General features: G+C 45.6%; 1 protein-coding gene across 1 annotated transcript; it reads left to right on the top strand.

Annotated features, from left to right (window-relative positions):
- The first annotated feature begins 343 nt into the window (after nt 1-343).
- LOC100192132 (ethylene-response factor C3) lies at nt 344-1495 on the top strand. The gene has a single exon (XM_044504896.1). The coding sequence runs from the start codon at nt 365-367 to the stop codon at nt 1205-1207; it is 843 nt and encodes a 280-aa protein (XP_044360831.1). The 5' UTR covers nt 344-364; the 3' UTR covers nt 1208-1495.
- Nucleotides 1496-15162: the final 13667 nt, after the last annotated feature.

The raw sequence follows: 15162 nt of genomic DNA, 5'->3' as shown, positions 1-15162 counted from the left end.
TCCAGGCCGTGACGAATTCTTGTTGCCTTTCACAGTCACCACTAGTGCCCGCAAATTTCTAATTTTTTGGATCTTAAATTTCATAAATCCATATTCTTTTTATTTATTTTTCCATATTTTGCTTGAATTGGCATCTCGGTTTCTAGGACTATCTCAACCTACAAATTAGTACTCATGTCAAAACGAATGTGCCCCAGCAAACAGCACGTTGCCAAGCAGAGCATTTTCCCAGTAATTCCAAATCTACCCTCCGCTGCATCATTCTCACCTCTGCTCAACCAACTCCCGCCACCGGTATAAATTCCATGGAGCCGCGCCTCCATCCGTTCCAGCTTCCAACCCGACATCCCACGAGAAAAACTCCATGTCTGATCCCAGCGCCAGCAGCACGGCCTCTTCTTCTCCGACTTCTTCATCTACGTCGCCCCGGCTCACCACCGGCGTCGTCAACTTTCTGGCCCGTCGTGCGGTGACCACGCAGCAGAACCACCACCTACCAGCAGCCGAAGCATTCCCGCTGCACTCGCCGGGCTCCTCCACCGGCTCCGCCGACTCCGCGCCCTGGCACCACCGCGCCCCGGCCACGCCGCCACCTGTTCTTCCGTTCGACACCAGCGACGCCGACGAGATGCTCCTGCTAGACATGCTCTCCCAGCACCACGAGGTCCAGCACGCCGCGGCCGCACCGACGACGGCGCCGGCGAAGCAAGAGGCCGACGAGGAGGGCAAGGTGGCACTAGGTGTGGGTCGCGCGTTCCGCGGAGTGCGGAAGCGACCGTGGGGCAAGTTCGCGGCGGAGATCCGGGACTCGACGCGCAACGGCGTGCGCGTGTGGCTGGGCACCTTCGACAGCCCAGAAGCTGCGGCGCTGGCGTACGACCAGGCTGCGTTCGCCATCCGCGGCGGGGCCGCCGTTCTCAACTTTCCGGCCGATCAGGTCCGGCGCTCGCTCGAGGGCGCCGCTGACGACGCATGCGGCCGTGCCCATGGCTTGTCGCCCGTGCTGGCGCTCAAGCGGCGGCATTGCATGCGGAGCCGGAAGGCCGCGGCGGCCGGCAGGGTGGCGAAGGCCGCCACCCGGGGGGCGCGGCCGGAGTGTGTGATGGAGCTTGAGGACCTCGGCGCGGAGTACCTCGAGCAGCTGCTTGGCGCCTCCGAGGACACGGCGTCCATGAGTTCATGGTGCTGGAGCCACCAGTCCGTATGAACTCGAATCACACATGCCGACGAATCTACCGGGATGGTGGAGAATTCACATCGCAAGGCAAGGCCAACGAGCGCGACGATGACGGGTGATCATGAGCGTGCCTGGTGTGTACATTGTTTTGAAGCGGCAAACGAGCGTGAATTTGGGTTTGAACTCGGTGAAAATTGCTGTGAGTAGTTCACCAAAATGGTCGGGTCAAGCTTGAATACCTCTGCCGGGTGTAGGGTTTCCGTTTGTTTTCCTTTTTCCAAAAAGAAGTGAAAGAGTACAAGGGATTGATTGATTGTTTGTTGCTAGCTTTGTGGTTGACGGGTGAAGTGGAATGGAGCTTTCCGTGCGTGGGCGCTGACGATGCAGAAGCGGGAATACATGCATGTCCTGATTGACCAGGTCAAGAGTCCAAAACTTCATGCAAATTTATTTTTGAAAGGATATGCATGCAAGTTGGAGTACGTACTAGTAGTTGGTGTTGCTGATGATCAAATCAACGGCACGCTGCACTGCACTCAACTTAATTAATATCTAAGCCTAGTTTCTGCAAGCCCAAAAAATCAGCACAAAGTCAGTAGTTAGTTTTCCATTTCCCCATTCCTGACATGCATCAAAATGTGTGTGGCAAACTATACAATGTCCATGGGGCTTTGAAGTAGATTAACATTTAACTTCCAAAAAAAGGATTAACATTTCACAACCTAGGTAGCTTTGTCTAACAACCTTATTAGTTTTAACAATTACTTTAGTGGCTAGCAAAGCACAAGACTGAGGCCGGCGGATGGGATAACGCCCGATGACAGTGACATGTGTTGAAAGATTGAGTGACCAATACTACAACAAGAAGAACAATTAGCAATCCACTAACTATATACCATTTGATACCTACTCCCTCCGTTCCAAATTACTCGTCACAAAAATGGATGTATCTAGAACTAAAATACATGTAGATACATCCATACCTGCGACAAGTAATTCGGAACGAAGGGAGTAGCACACATGTGCATGTGCAAAACTATCAGCCGTCGTATCCACTATGTGACGACGTTTCGCAACTGCTGGTGCAAAACCATCTACTAGTTGCTGTCATCTTGACTCTTGACAGCATCCGTAATTACCTAGCTTGTACACGTTTCTCGGTAATCATTTTATCTCCCGTGGTTTTTCTTAGTGGGTGTTTTTTTCCAACGGGGCATCCAATTTCCCATTAATTTCTTAACAGAAATACAAAGTTCATGACCAATACATGCTAGATAAGGAGAAGGGACAACGTAAAAATTTGGCAACACAGATTACAGATAGAAGTTGCTAACCAAATACAGAGGATAATAGCCAACTCTACTTAAACAACGAACCAGGAGACCCCACAAAAGCTATCACGCATGGTAAGACAACGTAAACCTAAGAGGGAATCGATTTCCTCTTAGAGTAGATACGATTTCAGTGCGTCTGCACTTACCAAGTTCTTGGTCAAGTGTTCGGTCCTTTTTTTCATTCACCCTCTTAGACGAGATAAATTCAACGGGGGTCACCGGACTCGTCCCCAAATATCAGTTTGGTCATTAGACTTAAGAATACCCAAAATACGATCACAAAAGTCACATTAGTAAATATCCATGGTCACCCTGTACGCTTTGGCTTCGTATCTGTCTACGTGGCATACTAATTGACCGTTCACATATGTGCCAACAACGGAGTGAAATTCATCAACGGTTATTGGACTTCTCCTCCAAATTCATTTTGGTCACGGTATTCAAGAATAAACCATGGGCGCATGGGCCGCTTGCATGCTGTCACTTTTTTTTGCTAAATTAATCCTCGTGTAGTACATGATGCCGTGAAAATTCTCATCTCCCAATTCACTAACCTCCTGGACCCATCATTCGTCGACCACCTACGAAATCGCCTCCTCATTACCATACTTTCCCGCCGTCATCCAAGGGAGGCACAAATAGTTGGGGGCTCAAGGTGAGCATGGTGTGGGTCTCCATCAATGTTCACCATAGCCATCAAGTCTGAGGGAGGCAACCGTTAATGGTCACCGGAGCCATGGAGAACGAGGGAGGTAGCCGTCGTTGTGGTAACCCACTGGGAGGAGGAGGCACGTAAGCCTAAATCAACAAAATTGACAAGCTCCAGTAATGCTCCTGGTTGTCTCCCCACCCCACGTGAATCGTGATAGCTCACAAAGGCCTTGCCGCCGCAGTCAACACAGCCCGGGGCCTTTGGCGTCGGCTCCATGTTCACTACAGGACACCTAGCCGACCGCTTGCAAGAACCCCAATGCCCAACTCCCCCCGGCCCCCTCCCCGCGGAAATCCTACTGGAGTTGAGTTGCACAAACGGGCACGAGATTAGTACGTGGGCCGCCGATTGGTGAGCAAGCGAGACCAACACACGTGTACTCTCCAGCAACCGCACTTACACACACTTCACGATGGTGGGCACCACCTTTGCCTTGTCGGCCTCCACACACCCCAGCACACACGGACGAGACTTGCCTGCTCCCCCAACGTGCTTCCATCCATGCTTCCGCATAGGTGGCATGATTTAATTGAAACAAGATAAGGCCCGACCCCACCCCTTAAAATCAGGGGGGAGATGATTAGATTAAAAAGAAAAAAAAGAAAAAGACAGCCGTAGGATGAAGTGGGAGCACGGATAGGAGCATGGGGACGGAGCAGGCAAGCCAGATCCCAGCAACACCTCCCTAAAACAAACATCGTCTGCAGCCGCTCGTCCAGTTGAACCGGAAACGCCTTCATTACTCGTTGCCACCCTGCTAGTGCAGCCACATCGCAACTCCGTGCCTCTTCCTCCTGGCAGAATACGACAACGAAAACTAACTCCCTTAGACTCGATGGCTCCCGTAACCACTGGCGGCAACGTGTGTCATACCGCCTTTTTTTTGCAACATAAAAGAGTTCTATTGCTTACTTAAGCAGGCAAACAGTCACGATACAACGTGTTCATTAGGAAAACAGGAGTGTAATTAAGCCATAAACATCTTCTCCTAACACTTGTCGCCTGCTTCGCACATAAATGAGCCGCTTCATTAGCTTCTCTACGTACGAATTTCAGCCTAAAACTCTCAAATTGATCAGAAAGCTCCTTGATCTCTTGAAGAATGGCAGCTATCTCCGAACGATCGAAGGTATCTGAGTTTCCACCTCAACTTTGCTGAAACCTCTCTCAATAGCCATTCGAACCCCATCTCGAATTGCTTCTGCTTCCATGGACTGTGAGCTAGCTGCAAAATTATACCAAAGGGCTTGTGCACGAAGTAATGCACCCTCCCTATCCCGAATAACCAGCCCAGTCGAACCTTGACAAGAAACATCATCAAAGGATGCATCTACATTAATCTTCATCACGCCTTCATCAGGTGGATTCCATTTTATTTGTTTTGATTGCTTCGGCTTGCTTACTTTTCCAGCACTTGTTGAGTCCATTACCGAGTCTATCACCCATCTTACTGATTGCATGATACAGCGCCCAGACTCTCCATGCTTTCTTGCATTTCGTTCAGTCCAGATCGCCCATGCTCCACTTAAAATTATACAAGCTTCAGATTGGGGTATCTTTGTACCATCCACCACATCGAACATCCAAGAGTGTGGATGTAGGTCAGGAATTTTTATGCCAGTTAGGGACTTCACCTGCTCCCAGAAGATCCTTGCCCAAGTGCAATCAAAGATAGCATGCATTGTAGTTTCCTGTTGACCACAAGTGTCACAGAAATCAATACGTTCCATATGTCGTCGCTTCAAAACGGCACGACAGGGTATAAAGTCATGGATAATACGCCACCAGAAATTCTTCACCTTGGGAGGGACCTCAAGTTTCCACATTTTCTTCCATACCTTCTCCTGATTGATGCTAGACCCGGGCTGGTAAGTTTGACGACTTTTAGAGAGAAGAACTCTATATGCCGATTTCACAGTGAAATGACCATGTTTTTCTGGTTGCCAAGCCCAAATATCCTCAGCTGAATTACTAATCGGAATCCTGCATATTACACTAACATCCGGTTCCACAAAATTTGCATTAATCAAATTCATATTCCATTCACCATTGTCTGCGTCAATCAATTCTTCTACCCTACTGATAGCTGCATCAGGAAGCTGAATTAGGGGTTTGAAACCATGGTTAAAAGGAATCCATGGATCCTCCCATGGGTGAATAGAAGAACCATCACCAACCCTCTTTATCAGGCCTAATTTTAGACCCTCTCTGCCATGAAGAATGGCCCTCCAAATATGCGAGGATCCTCTTTTGTTCTTAGCTGACATAAATTCATGATCATGATAGTACTTACCCTTTAAGACTCTAGCGCATAGAGAATCTGGTGATGTAAGCAACCTCCAGCCTTGTTTCGCCAGCATAGCCTGGTTGAATAATTCGAAATCCCTAAAACCCATCTCTCCTTCTCCTTTAGGTATTGCAATATCCTTCCACTTCTTCCAATGCAATTTCCTCTTATTATCATCTCCCCCCCAAAAGAAGCGGGCCACAATATTGGTTAATTTCTTGCACAGTTTCTTGGAAAGTCTAAAGCAGCTCATAGAATAAGTTGGGATAGCTTGGCATACCGCTTTAATCAAAACTTCCCTTGCCGCACTGCTTAAGAGTTTAGGAACACACCCATTCACCAATTTTCGAATATTTGTTGCTATGTGCTCAAACTGTACATCAAAAGATTTACCAATGGCGGTTGGTAGTCCAAGGTACTTCTCAACTAATGCTTCCGTCTCAATCTCCATATTCACATGGACCATTGCCTTTGTCTCATCAGTACAGTTTGCGCTAAAGAAAATGGCTGATTTACTACGGTTGACCATCTGACCAGAAGCTGTTTTATAGATATCCAAAATGTTATGCAGCCTAGTGGCAGCCTCAACCGTAGCCTGTGTAAAGACCAAGCAATCATCGGCGAATAGTAGGTGTGAGATCCATGGAGCATGAACGCCAAATCTTACACCTCGAGAAAGATGTACCGGACCTTTAAATTTCAGCAAACAACTCAATCCTTCCGCACAAATAAGAAATAAGTAGGGAGATATTGGATCGCCCTGCCTAAATCCTCGAGTGGGTCTGAAAGTGGAAGAAAATTGGCCATTCACGCGCACAGAAAAAGAAACTGACTGCACACATACCATAACTCTATCGATCCATGCTTCTGCAAACCCCAACTTGTTCATCATCGCATGTAGATAAGACCATTCCACCCTATCATATGCCTTGGCCATGTCCAACTTAACTGTCACATCACCAGATTTGCCCTTTTTCTTCTTGAGGTAGTGAATACACTCATAAGCCGTAAGAACATTGTCTGAAATCAATCGTCCTTGGATAAACGTTGTTTGTTCTTCCGCGATGATATGATGCAGTACTGGTCTTAGCCTCAAGGCAAGAACTTTTGAAGCTAGTTTATAGAGCACGTTACACAATGAGATTGACCTATACTGTGTAAGGTCTTGCGGATTTTTTATTTTTGGAATAAGGACCAAAACAGTAGAATTAACCACCTCCGGCATATCACCGCCTTCAAGAAAAGTACGCACAGCATTGCAAACAACATCTTTCAAAAAATGCCAATGGTGAATGTAAAAACCTGCTGTAAAACCATCTGGACCTGGGGACTTGTTTGGATGCATCATGAAAAGAGCTCTTTCAATCTCCTCATTTGTGATAACAGAACACATCTTTTCATTCATTTCTTGTGAAACTTTACACTGAACCAACTCTGTTGCTAGCTCCGGATGAGTCTCTTGCTGTGCCGTAAACAGATCTATGTAAAAATTCATAGCAATTGCTTCCAACTCGTGTTGCTCGGTCGCAACCGTACCATCTGGCTTCCGCAATGACTTAATTTTATTTGTACGTGATCTTTCTTTCATCTTAGCATGGAAGAACTCAGTGTTCCTATCACCTTCCTGCAGCCACAAAACCCTGGACCGTTGCTTCTTGAGAGCCTCCTCTCTGGCCAGCAACTCCGATATGCGTTTGAGAAGGTCTCGTTCAGCTAGAGTTGGCCCAGTTCCTAAAGAGACTGCTCTTAGCCTTTCCAATTTTTCTCTCATCATTTTAAGTTGTTTCTCCACCGAACCAAACTCCTCCCGGCTCCATTTCTGCAGACTACGTCGCACACCATTTAGTGCATCATAAACGCCGGCCAGATCATTAGCTTGCGGCTGCCATCCTTCTTCCACCACTTGTTCATACCTCTCGTGGCGAGTCCAGGCATTCTCGAAGCGAAACGGTTTGTTTCGTCCTTTTCGTAACCAAGCTGATCTATTAGTCGTTAATACAAGTGTGCAATGATCAGACACAGAGGTCTGAATGTGCCGCACCGAAGTGTCATCAAATAGATCTAAAAACTTGTCATCAGCTAGTCCTCTATCTAGGCGAACTTTTACATTGTTTTGTCCTTGCTGTCGGTTATCCCATGTATATGGGAGACCAGAGAAGCCCAAATCAGTGAAGCGACAGTAATCAACAGTATCTCTAAATCCTTCCATCTTCCATTCTTCCCTGTCATTGCCTCCAAACTGTTCAGATGCATCAAGAATTTCATTAAAATCCCCCACACACAGCCATGAGTGATCATATTCTCTTCGCATAAACTGTATTAATTCCCAACTATTCTTCCTTTTGGTTCTTGTTGGCTCCCCATAAAACCCAGTGAAACGCCATTCCTTTTCCCCTGTCTCTTCATTGCACACAAATACATTAATGTGCGAGTCACTGAAAGATTTCAACGAAACACTAGAATCATTATTCCAGTAAAGAACAAGACCAGCACTCAGCCCCCTTGCTTTAACACCGAAAGCATTGCTGAATCCCAAGCGATGCCTCAACTCCTAAGCTCTCTTATCTGAGACCTTAGTCTCCGAGAGAAAAACTATGGCCGGGCGATGTAACCTAATCAGGTCACAGATTTCACAAACTGTCTCCGGTTGCCCAATTCCGCGACAGTTCAGGCAGAGAATATTCATTGGTTCCGGCGGTCATCCTCAAGGGGTGCGCCGATCCTGCTGTACCATCGATCACAACAGTACTCTGTATCCCCACACCACTGCATCCTTGAGACAAAGAAAACTCTGTCACATTGTTCACTCTAGTTACTTTGATCAGAATTCTTGCCATAATTCTATTATCAGTATCCTGCCCACAACGAACAAAGAAGCATGTATTAATATTATTTGAGCTTTTCTAGAAACCCCATTTTGTATTCCGCTGGATCTTCTTCCATGTACTTGTTAACAAACTTTGAAACTGCACTTTAACTGTATATTTAACAGACAACCAAAATCCTCCTGGATCTGGCTCCTCTTCCACCGGGACTCCATGAACAAAGCGATAACTGGATATGTTTGTATCCGAAAACATGCACGCACATATCCAATCCAGTTCTTTTGTATTGCAAAACATAAATTGTTGAATTCCCAGGTCAGCATTAGCACACAGTTGAAGAAGGCACTGCCCCTCTGAACGAACGCCAACTGCAGCATCATTCATCCCCAAATCCACTTGCCCCTCTGCTGCTTTAGAATCAGACCCAGCCAAAGGCTTATTTCCATGGCATCGCCCAGTAATATCAATCTCAGGAGCAGCTAGCTGAGCTCCATTCAGTACAAGTGTCGTCGTGCCAACCTGCAGGGGAAGAGGAATTTCCGGCGACGAGCACAACCCTCGTTCCGAAGACCCACCAGAATCCAGTAATGAATCCGCCTTAATTCGCATCAACTCGAGATATCTTGACGGATCCCTCGACATGCGAATTATCTGCATTGCCCTCGCCTTGAAACATTCCATCTCTGCCAAATCCACACCTAGGCGCCCTCCCGTCTTCCCGGGAAAAGCAGTAAGGCTCTCACCGGATAGCTTCATCGACAACATGCTCCAACCAGAAAAAGAAAGGGATGACCAAGGGGATTGAATAGAAAACCACTAGGAAGAATAAATCAGGATTATTGGGACAGAGTAGATGACTTAGAAGTAGGATTCGAAGATGAGACAGATAACAGAGAAAGGGAGACCAATACATGAGAAAGGGAAAGAGATAGAGGGGGAATCTAGAGGAAAACCAGATCAGAAGAGAAGATAGCTGAGGGGAGAAGGGATCAGGGGGAACCGGGAAGGGAAGCACGGCATAGACGCCAGTCGCCGGCAAATCGCCCAAATCGCCACTATGCACTGTAGCACCATCGCCCAGATGCCTCCCGAGTATGCCACTCCGATTCTGGACCTTGGAGAGGCGCACGATCGCAAGCAGCGCGCTGACGTGTCATACCGCCTTGAGCCCTAGTGGGTTGCACCTCCCTCGGGAGACGGAAGCAAAGGATGGAACGGGGAGGTGATTTGGGAAGTGGTTGACAGACGATGAGAATAGACAAGAATGTTCACGACATCATGTACTACTTGACATTTTTCTCAAAAAAGCCCACATGCAGGTGGCCCATGCGCACTCGATTTATTATTCAATATGGTGATGGAGGAGAATTCTGAGCACAAGTCCAATGACCGCCAATGAATGCCACTCCGCTACTAACATAAACATGGTCAATCGGTCAAAAAGTATGCCACATAGGCAGAATACAGAGCCAAAGTTTACGAGGTCACCGTCGGTGTTCACTAATGCGACTTTCGTGACAGTATTTTGGGTACTCTTAAGTTTTGTGATTGAAGTGAAATCTGGGGATGAATCTAGTGACCTCCGATGAATTTATCTCCTCTTAGACTGAGACAACTAATGGGGCGTTATCTCATGGATAATTGTATGATTTGAATAATGATTTGGAAGATGTTACCTCATGGTTTCAGTTGAATGGCTTATACCTAAAGTTATTTCCGAGAGAGATAACAAACATTCCTAAACTTTAGTCTCCATTTGAATATTTATTATTTTGTATCTGAATTTCCTTCAACAAACATATATATACCACTTTTGATTTATCCCGCACCTTGAATAATGTGGCAATTGTATTAATAATGTAAACCATAAAACCTACTTCCAATCCCAAAATAAGTGCCTTTGATTTAGTACAACTTTGTATCTAAAAGTTGTTCTAAATCAAAGACACTTAGTTTGGATGGAGGGAGTATTATTTTGGTCACTACTTTTTGTTGTTAACAAGTGATTGTTATATAACATCTTGCAGTGCTTTGGTGATTTTTTTCTACAGGTATCAGACATGTAATTGCACTATTAAAGTATTGAGAAAAGGTTGTATCCATATTAAGAGCAAAATTACATGTTGTGTGAAGATCACAAACATTGTCGTTACATAACCAAAGAATAGAGTCCAAAAGTTCGTAGACCAATGCATTCATCCTCACAAACCAATTATAAGTCCAAAGAAATTGAATGGGAGAGTTGATCACCAAAGGATAAGAAACAAGATATGGCAACTGGCGATGGTGCGAGTAACATCTGCAGTCCAACCACTTGGTTTCACCTCATATAATCTAGATTTTTTTTGTGACCAACCTAAAAAAAAGCACTCACCAAATCTCTTTTAGTCATTTGTTATACCCACACACCATAGAGCATTATAACCATATTTAAATAGAAGAAAGTAACACACACACACACACACAGAGAGAGAGAGAGAGAGAGAGATCATTTAAGGTAACATATTTTTTGGTAGATGAGTGTGAATGTGTGTGATCCAGCCATCCTTTTATTGTTTGCTTCGATTTAGGAGCACAATTCAAAAACGTCTCGTAAAAATATTTTTTTCGTGGAACTAATATTTATCGCAACCTAGTCCAACATTGGTGTATTGTAATGATAAACAATTGAATTCATACTAGTGCATATAACATATTTTATGTTACACACACCAGCATGTACATTTGTTGTTAGGCCGAAAAGAAACAATGTAATTACGACTATATGTTGTAGGTAAAACTAGTTAAAATTTAACGATAGATTGATATAGAAAAAAAACATTTAGTATAAATATGAGACTCATAATGCTCAACTTTCCTGCCGAGCATGTGTGACGTTAGACGGACAGTTTGAAGGATAACATGCGCGTACACGCCAAGAAGAATTTGTAACGCCCAAGATGCGGCTATATCTCCCACATGTCGATGCATATCAGAGTTGCCAATAACAAATGGGGAAGTCAGGAATTTATAATCGCTCATCTTGTTGGAAACATCAGGAATCATCGTGGTAGCCCTCATAGAAGAGCCCGGAGAAACAACTCCCATGGGTCTTTTCAACATCTCCGAAATGAAATCATGCTTAGCAACAAATGGTCTTGACATGAAACAATGCGATGCACCAGTATCGAATAAAACTTTGATAGGAATAGAGTTAACCGAGAGGTTACCCATGATCACATCTGAAGAATCCTCTGCTTGAGTTGTGTTCAACATGTTCACCTTTGCATGCTTTGGATTGTGCTTGACAACTGCATTGCTTGCTAACCTGACCGGAGGAGGAGGTGGAAGGCGCTTCTGGGTGCACTTGTTTGAGTAATGCCCTTTCATACCACACCTGTGGCAAGTGACCTATGGAAGCGGACGATGATAAGGAGGAGGAGCACCTGTCCTCGGAGCTTGAGTCCGAGACTTGTTCTGGTAGCCTGGGCTGGGTGGGTGGGGGGATCCACGACCACCTGAGTTCTTCTGCTGGTAGGGCTGACGAAACGGAGGAGGCGGAGGAAGCCATAACTTATGTTGCTTAGTTACCACTTGTGAGGAAGAAGAAGACTGAACTGCATCCCTGATTCTCTTCTTTGAAGCCTCACACTTGAGCTAAGCAGCTTCTTGCTTGAGGGCCATGTTATTGAACTGATCGAACTGAGTAGGCTCAACAAGAATGAGAGCTAACTACAGATCCTCTCTGAGGCCACCCCTGAAGTGATAGATCATGCTCTTTTCATTAGGAACGTCCTTCCTTGCGAAGCGAGCAAGTTTCTGAAACTGGATGTTGTATTGATACATGGACATGCTTCCTTGCTTGAGATTGCGGAATTCCTCATGCTTGCTCTCGACAACACTTGTTGGAATGTGATGAGCTTTAAAATCTCGGCAGAAGTCAGTCCAGGTAATCGGTCGAGCCCCTCTGGAATCTTTGTATTGTTGATACCAATCAGCAGCTTGGTCCTTGAGCTGAAAAGAAGCGAACTTGACGTAGTCCTCAGGCCTGACATTGCTTCATTCAAAATGCTTGCTGATATCCATGAGCCAATCATCGGCGTCCATGGCCTCGGCACAATTGCTGAAAGACTTTGGCTGATTTGCAAGGAACTGGTTGAGGGTAGCAAACTAAGGCTGATTGTTGAATTGCCCTTGACCTTGGTTGCGCTCTTGCAAGACTTGCAAAAGTATCTGGGTATTGGCGTTGGTGGCTGCCATGACAGCTTGCCATGCCTCCAGAGGCCGAGGAGGTAGCGGAGGTGGAGGGTTTGCCTGATCCCCATCATTACGGTCCAGATTCAGACGCGTTGGAGGAGCCATCCTGAAGAGGGTGACATCTGTTAGAACCATGATAGACAGATAGACAAGCTGAATCAACGGATAGAAATTGCAACAACAAGTCTTCACAATAAACATTCGAACAGAGATTGAACGAATGAATTCCAAAGTTAACATTACACTACCATTAAGGTGAGAAGCCACTTTAAAAGAGATTGATGAATGAAACAACAACGTACGACTGGAACAAATAAATGGTAAGGATCACCCAATCCCATACCAATTATTTGTTGGAAGAATAACTAAGAGCTACTTGAATTCCCACCTATTAACTTCCAAATCTTTCTGATTATGCAATCTAGTGTTGGGGATATATCACACAACTAACAAGCCCTATGCTCCAACTGTATCCATCCGTCAACACATAACCAAGAAAACTTTGGAAATCATGTACCTCAGCCTTCGAAAAGCATCCATTATACAAGCTGTGGCAATACTCCCGAACTCCCTCCCCAGTACTGGGTAGCGTCGAGGTTATCTCACCACTAACTGCATAAAAGAGATTTTCGATGTCGGTGAACTCAGTATTCCAGAACTGCAACGATAAAATTGTGACGACAACACCTCGGAGCTCAACTCCCCAGGACACTGCCACAACCCCTAAATGTCAGGAGGCACCAAGAATAATGTTCTCGTCACAAGAATATCGGAACGATCCCAAGATACCAGCGTGATCCTAATTTTTTTAGTGAAAATGAGGAGAGAAAAGTCAAAACATCTACGTCAGGAGACCTCACCAGAGCGACGAAGGGGGCTGAGGAGTAAAAGGAATCCTACTCTCCGATATATATATATATATATATATATATATATATATATATATATATATATATATATATATATATATATATATATATATATATAATCCTAAGACTCAAAACATTTTTGTTCTAGACTCAACAATGTCAGCAATTCGATCAAGCAGGGGGCTCCTAAGTCGGGGATGGCTCTGATTACCAACTTGTAACGCCCAGGATGCGGATATATCTCCCACGTGTCGAGACACGACTTAGAGGCATAACCGCATTTTGGTTTTGTCGCAAGAAGGGTCATCTTCACACAATGCCATGTACAAGAACAAGGATAAATAGATAGTTGGCTTACAATCGTCACGTCACACAAAGATCATATAATCCATACATCATTCAGAGTACACACATAGTCCGACTACGGACGGATCCAAATAAAAAGAAGACAACCCCAAATTCTAAATCCCGATCGTCGCAACTGGACACCAATACCGATCATCCGGAAACGAGACATAGTAAGGGCCAAGGTCTTCGTCGAATTCTCACTTGAGTTCGGTGGCATCACCTGCATTGGTAGCATCGTCACCTACAACTGTTTTGATAGTATCAGTGAGTCAGCGGACTCAGCAATCTCAAAACCCGCGAGATCAAGACTATCTAAGCTTATAGGTAGGATGTGGTTATGATGTGGAGCTGCAGCAAACGCTAAGAAAATATGGTGGCTAACATACGAGTACAAGAGTAAGATGAGAAACTACGCAACGGTCGTAAATTAGAAGTGATCAAGAAGTGATCCTGAACTACTTACGTTCAAACATAACCCCACCGTGTTCTCTTCCCGAACCTCGTTGAAAAGAGACCATCACGGTTACACACGCGGTTGGTGTCTTTTAATTAAGTCAAGTGTCAAGTTCTCTATAACCGGACATTAACAAATTCTCATCTGCCACATAACCGCGAGACGGCTCTCGAAAGTTTAAACCCTGCAGGGGTGTCCCAACTTAGCCCATGACAAGCTCACGATCCGCGGAAACAATCCTCCATTGCGGGACCCTCCGATCAGGCTCGGAATCCTGATGCACAAGATATTTCGGAATCCCGCCGACCGGCACACGTTCCTAGGCCACCAGGAGGTGTTTGTTACCTCCTGATGCGTTATTCGCCCGTGCTCTTGGCTCTTCGTAGGGCTGGCTAGCCAAAGCGGCTTCTGAATGTATTCGACCTGACGACGCATGCCCGAGCTTGTGATCGATTCTCTGCTGCACAAACACGCACGTATCGGACAGGACAGCTAAATCTTTGATTAATTCCAGAAAACCTAAATCCTGATTAACTTCAACAGTGCTCCAGCAAAACTAATCATAGCAGCCTTAGCTAACTGGTTTGACAATCGGTGTCAGCATTGTGCCGGCAGCCAGCAAAAATGGAGAACATGTGGAGCTGCTGATCTACACGGCCGTGTAGACGAGGGCGCCATTAGTTGTCAGGCTGAGCAGGGGCGTTAGTGCAGCGTGCCCGTCCTTGGGCATACACGGGCAATCTGGCGGCCATCGCAGAGGCGGAAAGGCGGTGTCGGGATGGCGAAGGACCTGGGGCAGCACACGGCGTGGAGGATGGAGCGGCCAAAAATTACCAATCTGTCCTTAAGCTAAATTCTGTACCGATTTATATCAACCGTTCGATCAGCCTAATACTACTCATCATATTAGGTAGTATGAT

The sequence above is a fragment of the Triticum aestivum genome, chromosome 4A, assembly GCF_018294505.1.
Source record: "Triticum aestivum cultivar Chinese Spring chromosome 4A, IWGSC CS RefSeq v2.1, whole genome shotgun sequence".
Taxonomy (NCBI): Eukaryota; Viridiplantae; Streptophyta; class Magnoliopsida; order Poales; family Poaceae; genus Triticum; species Triticum aestivum.
This window is presented reverse-complemented; position numbering and strand designations above follow the sequence as displayed.

Excerpts from the sequence above, each read along its gene's own strand:
- LOC100192132 (XM_044504896.1), top strand. The coding sequence starts at position 365 with ATGTCTGATCCCAGCGCCAGCAGCACGGCCTCTTCTTCTCCGACTTCT.